The sequence below is a fragment of the Podarcis vaucheri genome (genome assembly GCF_965113315.1).
Source record: "Podarcis vaucheri genome assembly, chromosome: 16".
NCBI classification, from domain to species: domain Eukaryota; kingdom Metazoa; phylum Chordata; class Lepidosauria; order Squamata; family Lacertidae; genus Podarcis; species Podarcis vaucheri.
Window position 1 is genome coordinate 12,711,844 of NC_138754.1, and position 22,801 is coordinate 12,734,644.

At 46.2% G+C, this 22,801-nt stretch overlaps 1 protein-coding gene across 2 annotated transcripts; it reads right to left on the reverse strand.

Moving 5' to 3' along the window:
* Positions 1-17: 17 nt before the first annotated feature.
* FERMT3 (FERM domain containing kindlin 3) lies at positions 18-20,304 on the reverse strand. 2 transcript variants are annotated; one of them, XM_082202737.1, is made up of 15 exons: positions 20,116-20,304; positions 14,843-15,012; positions 12,569-12,802; positions 10,885-11,010; positions 10,072-10,240; positions 9,630-9,732; positions 8,822-8,929; positions 7,458-7,592; positions 6,605-6,654; positions 6,176-6,300; positions 5,251-5,357; positions 4,324-4,533; positions 3,769-3,893; positions 1,203-1,344; positions 18-744 (listed from the first exon to the last, which is right to left on the reverse strand). In XM_082202737.1, the coding sequence occupies exons 2-15, from the start codon at positions 15,000-15,002 to the stop codon at positions 565-567; spliced, it is 1,974 nt and encodes a 657-aa protein (XP_082058863.1). In that variant the 5' UTR covers positions 15,003-15,012; positions 20,116-20,304; the 3' UTR covers positions 18-564. The 2 variants fall into 2 exon arrangements, with proteins under 2 accessions (XP_082058863.1, XP_082058864.1); XM_082202738.1 differs by lacking the exons at positions 12,569-12,802; positions 14,843-15,012; positions 20,116-20,304 and adding an exon at positions 11,823-11,943.
* Positions 20,305-22,801: the final 2,497 nt, after the last annotated feature.

Sequence of the window (22,801 nt, forward strand, 5' to 3'; positions counted from 1 at the left end):
AAGGACAATGAGAAGCATTTCCAAGTATGTATGTATTTATTTATTTTTATAGTTCCTTAGGATAGATAACGAAAACAAAGAAAGCAAATCCCCCAGCAAAATAGACAACAATATAATTTCGTGACATCAAAATATCCTTAAATGCCCCCCACAACAATTGCTGACTTAACGGTGAGCACACACACTCCCCCCGAGTGAAGTGTAGGACTAGGAAGGTTCTGCAGGCTATAGACATCCTAACATAATGCAAAAGGGCAGATAATGGATTTGGGGTGCGTAGGCTGGTTCCAGAAATTTGCGCATCCCCTCCCAAGAAAAAGGCATGAGAAGACATCCCTCCCTCTCTACCACAAGCACGCCGATTGCCACACTCCTTAGAATACAATTCCTGCAGATCCCTGTCCCTATGCTCATATTGGGAAATACTTATCATGCCCAGTAAGTATTCCCAAGCCCTTATAGGGCACAATTGACCCCGGTTAAGAGTCTCTGCTCAGACGCCTCCACAAAGAGACTGACCTAGTGTGCGCAGTTTCTGGGGGAGCCCTAGGGTGTGGAAGAAGGTCAGAGAGCTTCATGGCCTCCCGTCAGCTTGTGGAAGAGTTCTTCATCCAGCGTCTGGCTCCTGTCATTTGCGCGGGTGGACAAGAAGATGTACCCGCCAATGTACTCGTGCACAATCTTGCAGCCAGCAGAAATGCAGCTGAAGGCCACATTGATGTGCTCATCAAACTCTATGGCCACCTGGGGAAAGAAGGTTAAAAGCTGAGCTTGCGGACGTCTCTTTGGGTGATCACCTCTGGTGCATATAAATCTTCTACAGGTGAATAAGCAAAAAAGTTTAAAGGGTTGTTCTCTTTAGGCCAAAACTGCAGGGGGGGAGGGAGGGAAGACATGTCCTTTTACTTGCACATTTGTCTCAATCAAATCTAATGCAAGGATAGGCAATGTGGTACCCTCCAAATGTTGCTCAACGCGCAACTTCCATCATCCACAGCCAATGGCTGGGGACAATGGAGCATGGAGGCAGGGGCAGCCTGTCCTGTTTTGCCACTTAAGGAGAAATGGGGAGGGCTGTGCTGTCGCCCGCACTGTCTGCCCTGTCGCCTCCACTGCTACTTTGTTAGTAAGAGTCAGGGACTTGCTACGAGAAATGCATATTCAGAGAACTCAAATCCCAAGCTCCCCACCCCACCGCTGACCTGCCGGATATCCCAGTTGACGTTCCACTGGCGCATATTGCTGAACCGCCAGGTCTTCACCACGTCCCCAACGGCCAGGTCAATGCGGATCAAGCGGTTGTTGGCGATGCCCAAGATTTCGTCCTTCCGGCTGCCCTTGAACCTGCACACAAAGATGGCAAGGCTCTGCGTTCTTGCTTGCATTTATAAGGTTCCTCTACTTCTAACCTAGAGGGAGTGTGCGACTGAAGAGCTAAAGGCTGCGCCATCACCATCACTGCAGGGAGGGTGGGAGCTGCTACAAATTTAATAAATAATAATAGCAACAATATTATGGGAGGAGCTGGTTGCCTCTAACAGCTACTACAGCCCCCTTCTCTACATTTTCAACCTTCAGTTTAAAAAGGAAAGCGAATCACTAGTCCTCATGTTTTCAGTACAGGCAACTCCCCATTTACGCAGGGGTTGCACTCCGAGGCACTGTGTTATGCCACACACCCCTTCCTAGTGTCCAAAACTGCACATGCCAGCAATTGTGCGCATGTTGAATGTGCGCAAATGGGGAGTTACCTGTAATAGAAGCATTGCAGGTATGCAGTGTTGATACCTACTAGCCCAATAGGAAGGAATCTGCAGTTCGTTGGGGGAATGTATGCAAAAGTTCTGGGATAATAAGTGTTTTTACCTTTTTTGTGATTTTTGAAAATAATAGCAACAAAGTTTTGCACTATGAAAAAGTTAATACATTAAGTAAGGGCTGGACATCCCTATACATTTTATAGTAAACCACTTTGAGGTTTTCTACAATCAAATGGTACATAAATAAATAAAAATGGTGGTGTGGCGTTACAAAGACTAAAATTTATAGTGGCTTCAGCTTTGGTAGGCTAGAGGCCCCTTCATCAGAGGCAGTTAAGCCCCAAAAGTTTATGCAGCAATAAATTTGTTAGACTCTAAGGTGCCACAAAATACTTCGTTGGGTTTGCTGCAATATAATAGCTGAGCTACACCTCAAGAATTTTTTATCCCAAATTATAAATCATTTATGCAGCATAACATTGTAAAGACATGATCCAGCCATGAATTGCGCAATTTTTAACTCCATGAATTTCAGTAAGAAAGTTATCCAAAGCAACTCCTATTCAGGAGAGAGGAGGAAGATAGCATCAGGAGACTTTGCCTAGCAATGGGTTGTATCTAAGCACAGTCCTACTCAGAGTAGACCCACTGAAATTAATTGGCATGACTAACCTGGCTTCATTGTTTTCAGCAGAATTTAGTTTGATACAACCCGGTGTGTTTTAACATGGGCTCAACTCTTTGGTGCTGAAAACCAACAGGATTTTAAATCTGCATTTGGTTGACCTTGTTCATTATTAAAAAAAAACTTTTTAAAAAACCAACAGAGGTTGCTCTGATGCCAAGTCCCACATCCTGCCTTCCACAGGGGCCAACCAGATGCCTCCAACCAGCCATGATGGCAGTGGTTCACTCCTTTCATTGCTCCTCAGCAGCTGATATTCAGCGATATATATACTGCTTCTGAACCTGGAAGTTCCATTTTGCCATAATGACCAACAGCCCTTGATAGACCTCTGTGGATTTTTCACACGTCTTCTTAGATGGTTTTAACACAGCATCTGTCACCCTGTCAGACCAAAAGGCCCATCTAGTCCAACATCCTGTTCTCACAGTGGCCAGCCAATGTCTGTGGGGAGCCTGCAAGTAGGGCCTGAATGCAAGAGCGACTCTCCTAATCCCCGCTGCCAATCTGTTATTCACAGCAACTGGTATTCAGAGGTAACTGCCTCTGACTGGAGGTAGAACATAGCTATGCTTCAGTTGAAGGACTCCCTCTTGTCTGCCTTCTCTGGTTTCACTGTGTAATAGGTATGAGTTACTCGTGCGTAAACTGGTGCCTTTCTCGGTTAATTTGCCTTGTTAAACCTTTCTGACTGCACAGCCCCTTCTCATGGTGGCTGCCTCAGTCACTGGCAGAATCCGTCAGTGGGCATTTCTTGAACCTCTTCCAACATAAAAGTTGTTTGACACCCAGTCTCCTCCTCCTTTCACTGCGCGGGAGTCTTCTGCGCAGGGAAGGCGTGGGTAGCGGAGGACCTGGGCTCTCCTCACTGATGTCCAGTGAAGAGTCCTGGAGCCCTCTCTCCAATTCCCCCGTCTGCCCCCCTTTATCCCTGGTGTTGCGCCGATTGGCTTCCCCCTCTACTGAGCTGTTTCTCCCCCTGCTGCTGGGTCCTTCGCCAGCATCATCTGGGAGCCTCCCCTTCGCCTCTCGCTCCGATGTCAGTTCCCTGACACACTGGTTGCCCCCAAATTCTACTATTATCAGAGGTGTGTGGGGTGTGTGTGCTACACATCAGTTTATTTCAAATAAACACCTATCATGAGAAAGGGGGGAGGAAAGACTTCTTCAGACATGCAAATAACTTCCAGAAGCTGCCTTTCAGAATAAAATAAATAACGCTGAAAGATTTTTCATTCGTGCTGTCGACACCAGTGGCACTTCATGAAAAGGTACTTCAGTTCCCTCCAAATGGTTTTCAGGGAAGCTCAGCAGTTTCTTTACCTGACTACAAAATAAGAGATGCCAAAATCGGGGAGCGACTGCCAAACTTGAATAAACTTCATCTTGGCATCGGGGAGCGACAGCTGGGCCACGTTCTGGTAGGCCTCCAGGATGCGAGGGGTTAACTGTGAGAGTTGCAAAGGGAGAGATTAGTGCAAACCTCCTCCTTGACCTCAGAACCATCTCCCCCAAAAAATTTGGTCACGGGTATCTCAGGTGTGCAAATGCATAGTGAATAAGCAAAGCAGTTTTGAAAAATCTACGGTAGATTTTAATTATGTGTATTTTTTAAAAAAGAAATTGGTTTGATGTTTGTGAACTGCTTAGAAGCTACTTTGACAACTGAGAGGTATATAATAAATTAATACTAATAATGTGACCATGATGGGAGTTGTAGCCTTGAGGGCCAAAAGTTCCCCACTCCCAATCTATAGGAATGCCCCATGTTAAGACTTCAATGGATCTGATCTGTAGAGTGACTTTTTCTCCTGGCAACTGCTGCCAAAGCAATCAATCAGTGGTCAGGGTGGTTTGGGCCCTGCGGCCCAAAATTACCTGCTTCGGTTTGAATTTCTTCTGGTAGCGAGGGGACACAAGCCACTGGGCTCCCTCGGCCTGCTGGGCAAGGCGAGCGTCTGGGTTGGTTTGCTGCAGCTTCAGAAAGGACAGGATGTTCTCCACCTCGGCCTGGTAGGATGAGTCTGCCATGGTCTTCCCCTTTGCTGCCAACCTACAACCCGCCATCCAGCGCGCATATTGCTGCTCCTGGTGAGGGAGAGGAGGAAGACACTTGCCTTACACTGAGTTCGCTCTAGCTACTCCTGCAACAGCCCCTCACCCATCCTTATACAAGGCTGTTTGGAGGAAGTCAACTGGGATGGCGTTAGATCCGAGGTCCAGGCTTTGTGGGGGCATTCTTTATACTCGGCCGGGAAACTGCAGTTAGTGCAGAATACTGCAGCACAGAATATTGAGAAAACCAAGACCCTGGCCACATTCTCGCCATACATTTAAAGTGCTATGATACCACAGTAAATAGCCATGGCTTCCCCCCCAAAAATTCTGTAGTTTGTCAAGGGTGCTGAGTGTTGTTCAGAGACTCCTGTTTCGCCTCAAAGAGCTATTATTTCTTTATTGATTTATCAAGCTTATTAGATTTATAGAAAATCATGGTGGTTCACAAAACCCACTTCCAGAGTTCCCTGGGAAGAGGCACTGATAGTTAAACCACTGGGAATTGTAAGCTCTGGGAAGGGAACGGCGGCCCACCTGTCAGAGATGCTGTGCTGCAGTTGCACTGATTTTAGATGATGACTTTCAGGGCTCCTTCCAACTATGGTAGGGGTGCCATAGTTCAAAAAGTAAAAACCAGGATGCCCCGAAAAGTTGTTGAGCTTTCTTTTTAGGAAGACCCCAAGACTGTTGACGTACGGCAGCCCTAAACTATGGCTCTAAACCGGGCATCGCCACCACCCCACTCACATCCGAACATCGCAAGTGTACTTCGCTCATCCCGTCGGGGGAAGGTACCAAGAGCTTGATGCAAAATTTCTGGCCAGAGATGTTGACGTCCGGCACCACCTCACAGCCTGGAGAGGGGCAGAAACAGGGTTAGGAACAGTTAGAAGCTGACATACAATGCTGTCTTATGCAGAGAATTGGGACCACTGGTCTGTCTATCCCTACACTCATGGAGCTGCACTTTCTCTTTGAGGAAAAGGGCTGGAGCCTCAGGGATAGAGCAATTTTTTTGCAGAAGGACTCAGGTTCAATTCCTGACATCTCCAGATAGTTCTGACAGGGACTCTTCGTCTGAAACCCTTGAGAGCCTCTGCCAGTCAGCGTAGATGATACTAAACTGGAAGGACCCAATGGTCTGATGCAGTATAAGGCAGGTTTCATATACAGCGGTACCTTGGTTTATGAACTTAATCCGTTCCGGAAGTCCGTTCTTAAACCAAAGCGTTCTTAAACTAAGGCATGCTTTCCCATAGCAGCGGGGGACTCAATTTACAAATGGGACACACTCAACATGTCCTGCTTCCAAGGCAGTGGCGTAGCGTGGGTTGTCAGCACCCGGGGCAAGGCAAGTAATTTGTTCCCCCTAACCCATGGAGAGAGTGAGTGAGCCAGGTAGGGGCAGAGAGCTGCGAGTGCGAGCGTGCCCCCCCCCAGATGTTGCGCCCGGTGCGGCCGGCCCCCCCTGCACCCCCCACGCTACGCCACTGTTCCAAGGCAAAGTTCACAAACCAAAACACCTACTCCTGGGTTTGCAGCGTTCTTCATAAACTAAGCTGTTCTTAAACCAAGGTACCACTGTACTCATATTTGGAGACATGCTCCATCCTTTGTAGACCGTACTAATGCCGGATTGGGAAAGAGGCGTTGGCAAGGTGGCTGGACTCACCTTTGAGGCTGAGTTGCTGCACAGGTTCCCCCAGAGCTTCTTCAGGACTCTTGTAGTAGGAGATGGAGGTCTCTTTGAAGATCACCCAGTACTGCTTGTAGCCCTTCAGAGTCAGCTTACGGGGCCTGAAGAGCAAAAAGGGTGACTGACAGAAGGACATGAGCTTCATCTCCTCTTCTCCCAGCTAAGCACACCCAGCTCTTTCATTTGTTCCCCATAAAGCCTTGTGTTCCAAACCCTTAAATATCCTGGTCAATTCCACCCATTTTGCTAATGTTTTTAGTTGATCATAATATCCCAGCCCTTCCTGGAGATGACAGGGATTGAACCTGGGACCTTCTGCATGAAAAGCAGGTGATCTAACCACTGAGCGCCACTGCCCTTCCCCAGGATCCATTCCCTCATGAAACATACAGTTTGATAGCTCACCTGAATATTCGGAGATAATCCTTTAACTCTGGGATAACTGTGAGACTGTCCTATTTTGGAAATGACAAATATGTGTTGTTGTTGTTGTTGTTGTTGTTTTACATAGTTCCTGTATTTATAGATTGCCTTTCAGTCTCATGGTAAAAGTAATAATAATAATAATAATAATAATAATAATAATAATAATAATAATAATACAAACAGCAGAAATAAAACAATGCAACATTTTGGGTTGTCTCCATCTAGGTTGTACTCCAAGTAGACCCCGTTGCAATTAAGGAATGTAAATTAAGTCTGTCTATCAACTTGGGTCTACTCTGAGAAGGCCTAGCACTGAATACAATCTTTTGGAACTCCATTCTGGTACATATCAGATAAATACGACCCCTCTTGTCTTCTGGACCCTGGTGGAAAGACTTTCCTTTTCTAACAAGCCTCTTAAGTGGATATCTTTACTGCCGTCTGTACTGGATTTGAAATTGCTTTTCTTTACATACGAAATCAATTGTATTACAGGGCGTTTTTAGCTGTTTACTGATGGACATTTGTTTCTCCTTTCAAAAATTGCTTTTATATAGGTAATGTGTTTATTTATTTTACATACGGAACTGTGCAATTGTTTGCTTGTATTGTGAAACTGCTTTGAGATATTTCATGGGAGGGGATTCGTAAATGAAAATAAAATAAATAGCCCATTTCAGAAAACCCCAAAGGAAAAAGGGAACTGAATAGCAACAGAAGCAGAAGCAGAAGCTGATAGAAACCTTGCTGGCAACAACATTCAGATCAAGAGAGGGAGGCTCCAGTCAGAATGCCTCAGCATAAGGGAAGGGAGGCCCTGTTGGGAACTTACCAGAACGTTGGGAGCTGCTGACGAACCTTCCAGTTTGACCTCCAAGGTGGCGAGGGCTTTGTCCAGGTCGTCAAGGCCAGAGTCGCCAGACTGCTCCACGGGATTGGTGTTCAAAGACAATTCGTTGATATGATACTGGAAGGCGTGAAAGCTCTGAATTAGTTTTGTGCAGTACTAACACTCGAGTCTCAAAACAAAGCTCTGAACACTTATTTCCTTATTTATAGAACAATTTCTATAGTGCAGGGGCAGGGAAGCTTTTTGAGCTCGAGGGCTGCATTCCCTTCTGAGCAACTTCCCGAGGGTCAAATGCAAGCAGTGGGCAGGGCCAGAGGCAAAAGTGTGGGATAACCAGCCTCATATAACCAATGTGCTTAAAAATATAACAATAATCATCTATTATTTGTACCCCGCCCATCTGGTTGGGTTTCCCCAGCCACTCTGGGCGGCTTCCAACAAAGATTAAAAATACATTAAAATGTCACACATTAAAAACTTCCCTGAACAAAAAAAGCCTTCAGATTTTTTTTAAGTCTAATTAATGCATGAAGGGGTTAATACCATAGAGTAAACTGTTCTGCCAGGCTTAGCAAGGTCACATCCCCTTACCTTGGGAGGAAATGGGTAATCAGGCCTATTTGTTCAACCTTTGGTCTACCAGAGAAGCTCAAGGTGTGAGGAGGTCTGAGCTGGTTGCTGCAGCTCAGAGCACATGGCTCTTACAAGCCTATACCACTAATTTAGGAACTTTCAGCACTGTAACTAAGCCAAGCTTTGCTTCCTGTGTAACTTTTTATGAATGCTGTATGAAAAAGCACATGAATCTGGCCTTTGGAGAGTTTGTAAGTAAATCTTTTTTTTTTTTTTACTTACCAAGCGTGTATTCTTTTTCTATGCCAGGGGAAACTTTGGAAAAGCTAATTTTAAAGGTCCAGCAACCTATATTTCCTTGCTTTACTTTGCTGCATGTTTTGTGATTTTAAATCTCTGCTGGGGTTCTCTCACCAAAGAGAACCCCAAACCTGGATCTTGGCGTCCAGGGAATTATCCTTATATATACCTAGTTTTCCATAAACCAACAAAGCGAGTGGAGCAATTAATGTAAGTTTTCCTTTTTTGCAGTAGGCTAATTTGTCCTTCGTCCAGACAACAGAGAAGCACCATCAGCATTCAAGGACTAATTCCAGCTCAGTTGGTAGAGCAAGAGACACTTAAGCTCGGAGTCATGGGTTTGAGCCCCTCGTTGGGCAAGTGATTCCTGCATTGCAGGGGGTTGGACTAGATGACCCTTGTGGTCCCTTCCAACTCTGCAAGTCTATGATTCTAACACTCACAAAACTTTTTGTCCAGGGAGAAAAGCTTACCTGCAGAGCCGCAAACACCACCATCTCTTCCTCGGTGCAATCTGTCTCCTCTAGTAGCACGGCCCAACGCGCCTGTTCATACAGCTGGTTGATCCTCACGGCATCGTACTGCATGGGAGGGAACGAGCAACAGCAGAGGCTGAGTGCCAAACCAGGGTTCAAATTTCACCTCCTCCAGGAAGTTAAGTGCATTTTTAACCCACCTGTCTAGGTGGAATACAAGATCTTCCCTGACATCAGGATTGGGGAACTTGTGGTCCTCCAGATGTTGGGACTCCAACTCCCATCAGGCCCCAACCAGTATGGCCAATGGTCAGAGATGATGGAAGCTGGGAGACCAGCAACACCTGGAGGGCCACAGTCGTCGTCCCCGCCGCCTTACACATTAAAAAGCAAAGGGCGGGGACTTACTCTGCAAGCAACCCTCTACAAATTGGTAGTTCCCTGTGGCATGCACTCCAAGGCAAATATATGTTTTAATTTAAATATTTAATTTAATTTAAATGTAATTTAAATATATGTCACATCACATACTAAACATGTCATAGACGATGGGCAAAGCAACCCTACATCTTCAGCAAGGTTTACCGACACTTAAAAAAAACCCTGTTTATATGTTTTGCTCCCTGGTCATTAGGAGTAGAAGCTCCCCAAGTCGCGAGGAGTAGAAACACACCTAGACACACACAAAGATAACTCGGATCCTCAGAAGGATTTTGGAGCAGCCACCAGGTCAGAGGATGCATATTATTTTTTAAAGAAACAAGTGGGGTAAGGCTGAAGGCCCAGATCCGAGGGGAGCACTGACCTTGGGCTCCAGGTCAAAGAAGCTGTAATATTTGAAACGTAGCCACAAACAATCGTTTTCTTTCACTTCTTGCTGCAGTAAAGTCCGCGATGAGTCCAGCCACCTGGGAGAGAAATCCACTCTTAATTACTGTACAAACATGGAATTCCAACCAGCGCTTGAATCTCTCCTGCAAAGTACTGTGTTTCGTTTCATCCAGCAGTATACACATTTTGTTAGATCAATTGACACAGGTTCCCCACTTGCGTAGTAGATAAGCAGATACCACTCTTTAGCAAAGTATCACAAACTCTTGCATTCAAGACAGTGGCAGACCTTGGGGTCTCAAATTACAGCGGTGCCCTGTGCAACGCCAAAATTCAGGGGTCCCGCCTTTTGCCTTCCCTTCTACATCATAGTAGTCCTACAGTTTGCCCAAGCTAGCTAGCCCTCTTCTCCTTACCTGCTGTTGATCTGCGTCTTCTCGGAGAGGGAGCCTGGCCGGTGCATCTGCAAGATCTGATCGGGTGTCAGTCCAGTCTGGCTGACCGACAGCATCCTGTAGCAGGCCTCGGTTTCGGCACTGTCCGAGAAGTGGGCCGGCATGCCGCGGAACAGCTGCTGCTCTGCACCTGGTGACAGAACAGAATGGCGGAGGGGTCATGGCTGCGGAATTGGGCAGCTTGTATAATTTGTCCTCTTGAGAAGGATCATCGTATGACCTTTGGCTTGTTCAGGTAAGTGCAGCTGAACTTCTGGGATCCATGCGGCGAGAATAAATTCCCTGGGAAGAGACCCGGTTCCAAAGAGAGAAGTGCCTCCCATGGAATCACAGAATTTTACAGCTGAATTGAGACCTTGGAGGTCATTCCTGCTCAGTGTAGGAATCTTGCAATAGCAGCATCCCTGAAAGCCTCTACTTAAACACCTCCACAGTGCCTACCACCTCGAGGCAGACGCTTCCATAGTGAAAACAGCTCTTACCATCAGGATGCTTCTCCTAATGCAGAGGTAGCCTTCCAGAGCGGGGTCTTTTCAGTTGTGGCTCTTCATCTGTTGAATGCTCTCTCCAGTGAGGTCTACCTGGTGCCTTCACTGACATCTTACCTTTTTTCCCCGGGTTTTTCATAGACTGAGATAATGTTGCTTTATCCTATTTCCAGTGAATCCTGAAGCTACACGCTTTTGCACAGGGAGGTGCATGCACAAATGTGCACACACACACACACACACACACACACACGGTCAGTCACTTGGACACCCCTAAGTTCCTTACTTGCTGGCAAGCGCACCCCAGTCAGGTCATGGCTTGCTACAGAGCTCCTCTCTTTGTCCTTCTGCTTCCGCTTCTCCTTCTCCTCCGGCGCACGCAGTAATGACAGCTCTTCGTAGTGACGGATACCTGCAGAGGGACAGAGGCTGCATAAGTCCTTGACCCAGGCTAATCATATCCAGACAAATTCAGTTCAGTTTGCATTTAAAGGCAAACCTCCCTAATTCTCACTTTCCAAAAGAATATGAGAACCGAAACACAACCATCTTCAAAATTTATACTTCTATGAACAGACCCTCCAACTGTCCCTATTTTCCAGGGACAGTTCCAGATTTACAGAAGCCGTCCCAGTTTCTGATTTGATCCTGGAATGTCTCACTTTTCCTTAGGATGTCCTTATTTTCATTGGATAAATGTTGGAAGATATGGAGTTATGCGACCCCTGAGCCAAAGAGATAAGTAACTATACAACCTTTAGAAGACATCTGAAGGCAGCCCTATGTAGGGAAGTTTTTAAATGTTTTATTATGCTTTTATATATGTTGGAAGCTGCCCAGAGTGACTGGGGCAAACCAATCAGATGAGTGGGGTATAAATATTCTTATTGAATAGCGTGTCCCTATTTTCATTGGATAAATGTTGGAGGGTATGTATAAATAGTTGCAAATAAAAGTCTAAACTCTACAATTCTATTATTTTAAGGGCAACCAGCTGCGTAGGAGGGCAGGGAGCAGGATTAATTGTGCAGAGGAGAAAATTCCAGCCGTTGTAGCTTTCTCTGCCCCTGCACAATGAATAAAAATGTAGTGCCTGCCTGCATTTGGGACCAGGCACCCTACCATCCTCTAATGTCTAGACCATAGGCTTGGAAACACAGCATTAGAAAGCCCAGTCTCTGAAACTGAACCAGCTGGGCAGGCGCTAAGCAAAGGGTCACCAACCTTTTGGGGACAGCGAGTCCCATTGCAACGTTCAGAAAGTGCTGTGGGTGCCACTCACAAAGTGTATATGCGATAAGACAAAATGGCTGCCGGGAGGGAGTGGAACAGCACAAAATGGCTGCCACACCTAAATTATCACATAAACAGATAGGAACACAACATAGAGTGGGTATGCCCCACGCCCCACATCCATCCCAGTGCCTATTCACAAAGAGAAGCTCTTTATACCTCTCTCTCCTCTGTTCAAAACAGAAGGGAGAGCGGAGGCATCCAGTTAAATGTGGGCACGTTTAAAGGGCCATGTACAATGGTCAAGCCAATTCAAACAGCATACTGTCCAACTTTTATGGAGCCAAAACTCAGATGCGCATCTTCCTGGATCTGCTCCTGGGTGATTCACATGACCTGCACAGTGTTCTCAACCTGAAAAGTGCCCCCCCCCCAGGATGAGATTTTGCACGGTGCCCAAAAACATGCAAGATCGTGACACCCAAAATGGCCACTGCGATCTCATGTGAAAAAATGGGATGTCCCTTTTTTCTAGGGTACTTGGGAGGTATGAAACAGGAATTGAACTGCAAGAGCAAACAGTCTCCAGTGTATTTTGGGTTTTTGAGGAGATGCTGGGTGCCCATGGGCCTCACGCTGGCAACCCTTGCACTAAATAACATTTCAGAGCTTTGGAGACAAGCGCTCGCCCTCCTTGCTTCTCCCAGGCGATGCTCTGAGCTTCTTGTGGTGCTCACCAAGTATCTTGCAGAGGTCGGCAACTGTGCGGAAGACTGGCTGGGCAAAGTTTGCCCGGATCCTGACTTTGCAGCGATTCGGTAGGGAAAGCAGTATAGGCTTGTGCTGGGGAGTGAACTGAAGTTTGGCATCAGCCAAGATCCCATATTTATCCAAGCTCCAGTTGGTCTTCAGTAGCCAAAGTTTCTTCTGCTCCCACCACAGGGCATGATCTGACCAGTCCCTCTGAAGCTCTGGAAGCAGAAAAGTTGAGGCAGAGAACACCCTTTAGCATTAGCATCAAGACACAGGCCCAGAGAATACAGTACTGAAAATAATAAATAATCCAGGGTGGCTTGATTTAAATGAGCGTTGGGAAACCTTTTTCCACCCGAGGGCCGCATTCCCTTCTGCACAACCTTCTGGGGTCCACATGCCAGTAGGGTCAGAGGCAAAAGCGGGCAAAGCAACAAATGTACATGTTACCTTTGAACAGGAGGCTAGTCTTCAAATATACCCTTTATCTTCCATCCAGACAAGCAAAAGGCATTGTCAGAGTTCCAGCACATCTCAAGTGGGTGCCATTGCCATTATAAGAGAACGAGGTGCTCACAGTTAGTTCTGGCACCTCTTTTTCTAGAAAAATGGCACTTGCTCAAGGACATATTTCAGACAGGGAAAAATACACTCAAGGAGGGCACGATGCAAGGCCAACAAGGGATGTGGCCTGAGGATAGAGGGCATGACCTGCAGAGAGTCCCAAAGGCCAGACAGAGGCCTGAGGGGCTACATTTGGCCCTATAGCCTGAGGTTGCCAACTCCTGATTTAAACCACTGTAGTTTGCTAAGGGTGCTCAGAGTTGTGAGAAGACCCCTTTTTCTCTCACAGAGCTACAATTTCCAGAGTTCCCTGGAAACAGAGCTTAGGGGTTAAACCATTCTGGGAATTGTAGGTCCGTGAAAGAACAAGGAGGGTCTCCTAACAACTCTCAGCGCTCTTAACAAACTACAGTTCTCAGGATTCTTTGGGGGGAAGCCATGACTGTTAAAGTGGTTTAACAGGGCTTGAAATGTATTGGGTGGGGGTGGTATCAGTTTTGTCGTTCTTTATGACAGTGGCAATGACAGACTATTATCTTGTGTACTGCCCTGAGATTTTTGGACAAAGGGCGGTATATAAACTTAATAAATAAATATTATTATTTTATTAATTAACATGGAATACCAATATGTGATCTTGTGTAAATGGCATTTCGCTTTACCCATTCGCATCCCACTACTTAAACAGAATTGAATTTCTTCAGGTTCCTTAGACGAGGTAAAGATCAGCTGACGTTAAACCAAACCCAATTCCTGCATTTGTTTCTTGACCACCCTGAAGTTCCTTGTCTTTGTTTCCATTAAACATCCACCAAGTAAGAATAAGAGAAAACTTTCCTTTCTGAGAGAGAGAGAGAGAGGGAGAAGGAACCCTGGGTTTTAACAGCTCAATTTTCCCCATTTTCTCTGTGCTCCGTGCATTAAGTTGACATGGTACAGTCACTTTGCAAGGACTGTGCCACCTCAGAAACAGCTGTCAAAATGGCCCTAGCCCTGTTCAGCTAAGAATAGCTTGGTTAGTTCTGGGCCTACTTATCACATCACCCTCCAAGTGGGTTGTAAGGGGAACTAGTACCAGTTCCCCTGAAAATGACAGGCTCTAAGCTTATACATATTTGCTTATCTAAGCAGTGCCAGAAACCCACACGGGAAAAGGATCCGACCACAATTCCCCCACCCCCACTGAGTCACAATTATTCTCCCAAACACACACAAATGGGTCCAGGAGTATCCTTTGTACACACCATAGAAGAATGCTGGGAACTGTAGTTTGTTAAGGGTGCTGAGAATTATTCCTCTGTGGGAGGAAACTACAGTTCCCAGGATTCTCTCAGGGGGTGAGCTTTAAATATACCATATTTTTTGCTCTATAAGACTCACTTTTTCCCTCCTAAAACGTAAGGGGAAATGTGTTTGCGTCTTACGGAGCAAATGCAGGCTGCGCAGCTATCCCAGAAGCCAGAACAGCAAGAGGGATTGCTGCTTTCACTGCGTAGCGATCCCTCTTGCTGTTCTGGCTTCTGAGATTGAGAACATATTTTTTCTTGTTTTCCTCCTCCAAAAACTAGGTGCGTCTTGTGGTTTGGTGCGTCTTATAAAGCGAAAAATACGGTATGTTGTATACGCAAGCTGAGTTGAATATCACCCTCTTTCAACAAGAAAAGCGGTGAGGGAAAACATCTTGGAAAACTTACTTAACTTATCCACAATCTGCAGCATTATGCCGCCGATATGCATGTTGCCGGTGACCCGGAGGGTGACTGGGTCAGCTTCAGGTCCCAGATCTTCCACAAAGGCTCTGAGCTCCCAAGAGTCATCAATGTATTCCCCACTGGCTGTTTTCAACCCAGCCATGGTGAGAGCCCTAGAGAGCAGAGGATACAAGGGTTGAGGGAAAGAAAAAGCACTGACAGTTCATTTCCAGGCTCAATTCCTGAAGCTCATGCTACCATTCCAAGTCTTAAACTTGTGGCAGGAAACCATTTTCATACTGGGGACCACATTCTCTTCTGGGTAACCTTCTGAGGGCCACATGCAGGGGCACCAATTCCAGGGGGCCTGGGCACCCACAAATGTGTTTCTGTGGGTGCTCAGCCTCCAATTCCCCCCCACACACCGCTGCCTGCCGCCACAGTAGATGGAGTTCCTTGGGACGAGGGACTGAGTCTGAGAATTGTAGTTCTGGGAGGGGAATGAGGGGGGGGGTGTCTCCTAACAACTCCCAGCACCCATAACAGACTACATTTCCCAGGATTATTGGGGGGGGGGAGAGCCAAGACTCTTTACAGTGGAATGATTCTGCTTTAAACATAGAGTAGATGAGGTCTACAGGGGAAGGAATAGCATACCGGTAGTTGAATACTTTTGTGTCAAAAGAAAAGACAAAACCACTCCTGGAAATTTTATTTTTTTAAACCGAAGCCTAGCATATTGCAGGGTGCACTGTGCAATGCACTCTCCATATTTACAACCTGCAAGCCAGGTTTGACAAGTAACCCATTTCTTCCTGTGTGGTTGGGAAATCAAGCAGTATAATCTTCCATGCGCCCAGAGCAAGGCTCACTCCTACCAGCAGGATGGAACAGAACTGGGTAAGACACTTCCTGTGAAAGGCCTTGTCTAGACTGCTATAATCTCCAGCTTTCTTGTCTTCTTTCCTTTCTTGGTACTGTGATCTCTCCTCTCCAGTTGTGCTAAATTTGTCTTTTGCTCATGTTACAATGAGTCATGATGGCCCCAAAGCCTCGACTATGAGCTGCATGGAACTCTGCCCTTCAAGCGTCTAGTCCTCTCTGAACTCTCCAAACTAAGTGCATTGTCCCCCATGCCCCAAAGGTGGCAGAACAAGGCCACCGATAGATTGTTCAGGTGTGCTGCGCGGCAGGTGTGGGGAACCTTTGGCCAAACAGATGCTGCTGAACTCCAGTCCCATCATGCACAGCCATTGCCCATGCTTTCTGGGGCTGACGAGAATTGTACAGTGGTGCCTTGGGTCACAGACGCTTCAGGGTACAGATGCTTCAGGTTACAGACTCCGCTAACCCATAAATAGTACCTCCGGTTAAGAACTTTGCCTCAGTATGAGAACAGAAATCACGCGGCAGAGGGAGGCCCCATTAGCTAAAGTGGTGCCTCAGGTTAAGAACAGTTTCAGGTTAAGAACGGACCTCCAGAATGAATTAAGTTCTTAACCCGAGGTACCACTGCAGTTCAGCAATATCTGGAGGGCCACCTGGGTTAATGCCAAGGAATGCAACATGACAGGAGGCGGTGGTCACATCCACACCATATATTTAAAGCACATGGATTTCCCCAATGAATCCTGGGAATTGTAGTTCTTTAAGACTGCTGGGAATTGTAGCTCTACAGTTCCCAGGATTCTTCTGGGGGGAAGCCATGACTTTCAAAGTGGTATTCCCATTGTGCATTAAATGTACAGTGTGGATATGACTAGTGTTTAAAAGGGGGGTGCAGGCGGAGGGGGCACCTCCAAATGCTGTTGGACTACAACTCCCACAATCCCTGACTATTGGGCCAAGGTAGCTGGGGCTGATGGGAGTTGGAGTCAAAGAACATCAGGAAGGCCACAGACATTCCCCGTTCCTGCTTCACAGCAAAAGCATAGCAACAAACCCACTCACAATAAATAAATTCATGACATTGCATGGGTCACAGCCCTGTGGCTATCACGCCCAGAATCTGGTGAAATATCTGTTCATTTTGCTACGGTAGTCAAGGGCGATTCTTGCTAATCTTACTTGGCAACCCTGACCAGGGTTACCAAACATTTCATGCTCACACTGAAATGAGTGAAACATCATTTTAAAGAACAGCCAGTTAGCAAGTTTCTTTTTGCCCCTCTAAATTTATAGCTTTCTTCCAAGAGATCCAAAACATGCACAACCCCATTTGGTTAGGTTTAGTCCAGCATCCTATTCTGACAGTGGCCAACCAGCTGCCTCAGTGGGAAGGAAGCTCACAACCAGGACCTGAGCATGACAGCAACTCTTGGGTAGCTCAGAACACGAGACTCTAAATCTCAGGGTTGTGGGTTTGAGCCCCATGTTGGGCAAAATATTCCTGCATTGCAGGGGGTTAAACAAGATGACCCTCGTGGTCCCTTCCAGCTCTACATTTCCATGATTCCCACCTGCTCTTCCCAGAAACTGGTATTCAGAGGCAGAACCGGCTGGTGATCCTGATCCAGGCTGAGAGCAAATTTGGTTTCTGCGCGGTCTGCCGTGAGTGGGAGGCAGGAGTGTTTAGAACGAATATCGTCTAACCAGCATTGTGGAATGTGCTTCTTATTACTGGTCCTTCAATTATCATCTTTAGCCCTATTTTTTTGCGCTGCATATGGCTTTCCTTTCGGGGTGATGGTAACGTGTGTCTGAGTGACAAGGAGTTACCATTATACTGTCCCAATTTTGACATCCATTCCAGTAGTCATGGGCAGGGAGATTCTTATTTGTGGGGTAAGACTTCTCATCACTGTTTCCAGCCTCTCCACTTCACAAGAAATTGCTGGTTGCCTTTCTACCGAGCCCTCTGTTGTGACAGTGCTAATACTGAATGGCAGGTCAGTCCAAAGCAAGACCACAGTCATCATAATGTGATTGCAGATGAAGGGGCAAATCTGACAGGGACCACTAAGACCTGGGGGTATGGGGTGAGCTTGGTGGGTCTAACCCAGCTGCACTGTGCCTTCCGGGGTACAGGGTGCAGCACCAGGCCCAAGTGGAAGTTTGGAGATGGAGCTGCCCATAAGAACTCCCATCTCCTCCATTAGGAAATGTCTGGATCTCAGGGCAAGCATACATGGTTTGTGTCTCTTGTTGGGGCAGAGATACAAACCAGGGATGCTGCTGACTGAACTGGCCCAGGGCCAAAATCAGGGGAATTGGGACTGAGTAGCCTGTTCCTGTCCAGTTCCAGTATTGTTGGTGCTTAGGTTACATACACACCAATTCCTAGGAATTGTAGTTTAAGGATCCTGGGCCCTATAGCTCTCTGAGGGATAAACCAAAGTTCCCAGAATTATTTGGGGGAAGCCATGTGCTTTAACTACCAGTATATGGTGTGTATGCAAGCCGACGTCACACATTTGTTCCATCCCATTTTGTTCAGACTTTTTGAAAGAACTCCCCGAAAGCTCGCATTTAAGTTTTATGCATCTCATACATGCTTTGCATAAAATACACATTTCCCCTTCAAAATACACATTTCCCCTCCAAATCTTTTCAGTTCATTTTCCTGTAAAGTACACATTTTGTACACTTATTTTTTCATTAGATGTATTTCTGTGCATGCATCAAAACTGTATTGCAAAATTAAGAGGAGTGTGCAATCTGACTGGGAATTGCACTACAGTCTACAGGCAAGTTGAGCAGCATTGGATTGGATCAGTCCACTGGAAAAAGTAGAGCAAATTTCTCCTTCTTCCCCTTCATTTGTAAAGCATATATTTTTACATTTTGCTTATGGGGAAGCAACGTACAACTGCTGGTAAGACCTCCACCATCCATCATCTTAATTTGACTCAGTGGCAAACAAACCTATAAATTAGCAGTGCCCAAAGTCATTAGAAGTCATTTTAAGCAACACCACCTCCTAGACACATACAACCCACCATGATCAAATGTCAGCTATTATTACAACCGTTTCCAGGAAAACCCACAAGCCCATTAGCATATTATCAAGAGCAAAGGTGACCCTCCTCTTCTTTACAAGTGGGCACAGTAAGAAGTGGGATCCTAATCTCTGTCTCTTGTGCATGGGTGGTGCCATTTTGGCCAAGCAGGGATTGGCGCTCACACTCTGAACATCAGAAATAGAAGGAAGTAGAGGCATTTCACTTCCTCCAGGGCAAGCGACTGGGTATTTTACAGGGGGTGTTCCCTTTGTGCTGGATTAAATAACCTAGAGAATAAAATAGCACAAGTACGATAATGCTCCCTAAGAGAAATTGGGTGCTTATGAACTGGAGATGAAGAGGTCTCCTAGCATTTTTTAATGTGCTTAATTTATCTTGGGTCAGCTTGCTGTTAGATGCACAGGAGGCAGGGTCCGTACAGCCAACCTGCCAAAATGCTTAAACGGTAGAAGGATCCTCAGAGATACGCAGAGTAAGGCAGACCAGCAATTAAATCCCCTGTGAAGTCCTGCTGTAGTCAACCGTTTTAACCAAACAACTTGGATCCAGAGAGAAATAGCTGAACTAGAATTTATCACCAAATTTGATTCCAATTTATTCGGGGCTCATTCGTAGCCAGTGCTCTCCCACCCACACTGCAACACGAGATTTAAAGTCAGGAGGATTTGTATTCTCTCTTCCAATCTCTTCCAGTGTGAATGGTCACTGTGCTTACAGTGGTCATTAGACTTTTGCGCAGAATTACCACAGGCTAGAATAAGCTCTTCTGCTCTGGAGTTTCTTCCCCCCTACTGTTTGCTACTTTACCCTCAATGCCAAGTACAAGGGATAGGGGAACCTGTGGCCTGCTGCATGTTTGCTAGACTCCAGCTCCTATCATCCTTGACCATTGGTCATGCTGGTTGGGACTAATGGGAGATGGAGTCTAACCACGCCAGGAATGGTGGCAGAATCTTCATCCCTGCTGAGGAGAACATGTGAGGAAGTGTGCTCTGACCTACATAGGATTCTCCCACAAAATAAAGAACAGCCCTGTTGGAGGAGATCAATGGTCTATCCAATTCAGCATTCTGCTTCCCACAGTGGAAAACAAGATACTTCCAGGAAGTCCACGAGGAGGGCTGGAAAGCAATCGCTCTCTCCTGTTGTGGGGCGCCTAGTTCAAGTGATGGCTCCACCATTGTTGGACTTCAGTGGAGAGGCCCCATGGCTTTGTGCACAAGTGAGCCTGTCTAGCAATAGTTGAGGAGGAGCTTCCTCTTCTTAATCTGTCAAAACTAAACCTGTAAGCCATAAACCAGATAAGAACCCTACCTTGAGGCTGCGGTCTCTACGCAAAGAGCTCTTTGGACACCAGCGTGGACCAGGAAGAGGGTTCGGGGATTTCTGTGGACTGCTCAGTTGACTTGTTGGCGTCTCCACAGGGCCCCTCGGCTTAGGGCGTTTCTCTGCACTCCCCCACCTCTTATCAACTTCCTCCCTGCATGTGTGACACACACACACCGGAACTGCCACTTGCTCAAAAGTGGAAGTCATTTTTGCAACCTCGTGTTTGCTCTGAGCAGGAAGCTTTTATAGCTCTGTGAGTGGGTCAGGCACTCGGCCAAGCACGGACTTGCCAGGACTGTTTAGAGCTGTATTTCAAACACACACCCCTCAACACATATACGTACCTGCGACCAGGTCATGGCTTCCGTTTTAACAAGATGTGCAAGCAGGGGACAGCAGCCTGCCCCCTGTTGGCTTCGAGGGGTAAGATCACCCAACCTTGGGGCTATTTAAAAAACCATTAAGGGAGTGCTTTTTACACACACACACACACACACACACACACACACACACACACACACACAGGTAGATGAGCTGGATGAACATCTGCAGCAGAATGATTGTGCACAGTGGTCAATATTAGTTCAAGACTGCAGCTGGGGGGAATTGTTTTTGAGTGTGGCCGTGTAAAACACACACACATACACACAGAGCTCCCTGCAAACAGAAAATCAGCACATCAGTCAAAGGGCTGAATTCTGGGCCACAGCAACCACAAATTTGGTTACCAGGAAACCGATAAAACACAAATAATGGAGATAAGTGAGCATGACTCCCATTTCCACCCTCCATCCCAGGAGTCAGCCAGCCACTCACCCCCCGCAAATGTTAGAAAGAGAAGGCATGATATTAATGAAGTTTACAAGCATTTATTATTATTTCCTTATTGCACATACTTTATTCCACTGATAGCATTCAGGGCAAGGGACAAAGTTACTTTACTTTATTTATTAATTTACCACTTTTGATAAAAAGATCTCGGGGCAATGAAGCCTTACTATTGAAATGATAGCTCACTTTCCTCTTTCCTCCCATCAAGCAGCCAATTTTATCAGCAAATAGCAATTTCTGAGCTGCTCCACAGTTAAAAAGGAATAAAGAAAGCTCAGACCTGACCTTATATTGTAGACTGCACTAGAAAGTCTTTCAAGAGTGCATTCCATATCAACAAGCCTTCTAAATGGAGCTCTTAACCCAGGTGGCATCTGCATTGAATTTTAATTAACACATGCACCATGATTGTCTTTTTAAAAAATTATGTACATAAATATGGGGTTTTTTTGAAAGAAAAACATTTTATATGTGCAATTGCTTTAACTGTTTTGATATATTTTGATATATTTAACTGTCATATCTGTTTTTATTATGATATAAATTGTTTGGGATACCTCATAGGAAGCAATTAATAAATTAAATTAAAAAATGGTTTGTACAACTAACCTTGTTTTCTTTAAAACTCACCCCAGCATTTCTAGATAGCCTTTATCTAGAAAGTTGTAGTTCTTTGGCAAGATGGTGGTGGAAGTGTACAGCTGGTATATAAAACTCTAGATAAACACAGTGCTTCCCCCCTGGAGGTACTCAAGGGTACACAGCTCCCCCCAATGTTAAAAGTGTGACCCCTCTGTAATGACTTCATGGTGAGCCCTGGCACCTTTTTCCCTTAAACACATTCCATTAGAAGGTCTTATACCAGTGACACAATGGTGACCTTGATAGTCTTTGGAACTGGCATGTGGGCTAGAAGCAAGTTTTTTGACAGAAGGAAAACCGCCAAATCTGATCTTGGGTCAGAAATTTTAAACCCACCCCGAATTTCTAGCCATTGTGGCCACAAAGGCACACTTGAGAGCAGATGGGTCGGGTCTGGTCAGGCCTGGGGAATATTCAGAAGCCCAAGGGGTTTGTGAGAAAGCATTGTCCCTTGTATAACTGGCACACTTTTCACAGCCAGCAAGAAGCAGAATTAAAATCTCCCAGAGCCAGATGTTGCAAAATCCTATTGTGCAGAATTTGGGATCTTACATGATGGACCCAAGTAGACGGATTTGTTTTTCTTGTTGCAACGTTTGGATTCTTCAATCACACTCCTGTTTGTTACTTGGCTTGTGAGATGAAACACTTCCGCTTCCGAAGTAAATGCCAGGAGGAGGAGGTTGGTACCGGTTAGAGAGAGCAACCCCCGCCTCCCACTCTTGGAACGTTTTCTACTCTCTCCATTGCTGCTTTGGCTGATGACACAGAGGCCCAGCCCTGGCTAATGTGTTTCAGCTGCGCAAGCTCAAGACAGGAGCCATGAGGTGGCAGTGATGAAAGTAACAGCTAGGGCTGCGGTTCCCCTTCTGAAGGGAGAGCTTCCAGCGAGGCTTCCTCCTGCAGCAAGCAGAATGCAGGCTTGCTATTTATAAGCCCTGTTTGGGTTCCTTAAAGGCAGGGAGGGGGTCAAGCAGAAAGCAGATCAGTATCTACGGGAAGAGGTGGGTGATTTGTAGTAGCTCAGCAAGAGTTTTGAACTGGCAACGTCTTAACGCCACATGGGGAGCCTTTCTCATAGCCATATTCCCTTCTGGGGGCTACATGCCAGTGGCGGACAGGGCCAGAGGGAACAATGCATATCAATCCAGGGTTGCCCCCTCCCCCTGCATAACCAGCTGTTCTAGGGCACAGTCAT

Bases quoted from the DNA above. Each gene is read 5' to 3' on its own strand.
- FERMT3 (XM_082202737.1), bottom strand. From the start codon at position 15,002: ATGGCTGGGTTGAAAACAGCCAGTGGGGAATACATTGATGACTCTTGG. The intron at 12,803-14,842 runs GTAAGTTTTCCA...TTCTGCTTCCAG, and splicing joins GCAGATTGTGGATAAGTTAA to AGCTTCAGAGGGACTGGTCA. The intron at 8,930-9,629 runs GTCAGTGCTCCC...CCTCCCATGCAG, and splicing joins TCTTTGACCTGGAGCCCAAG to TACGATGCCGTGAGGATCAA.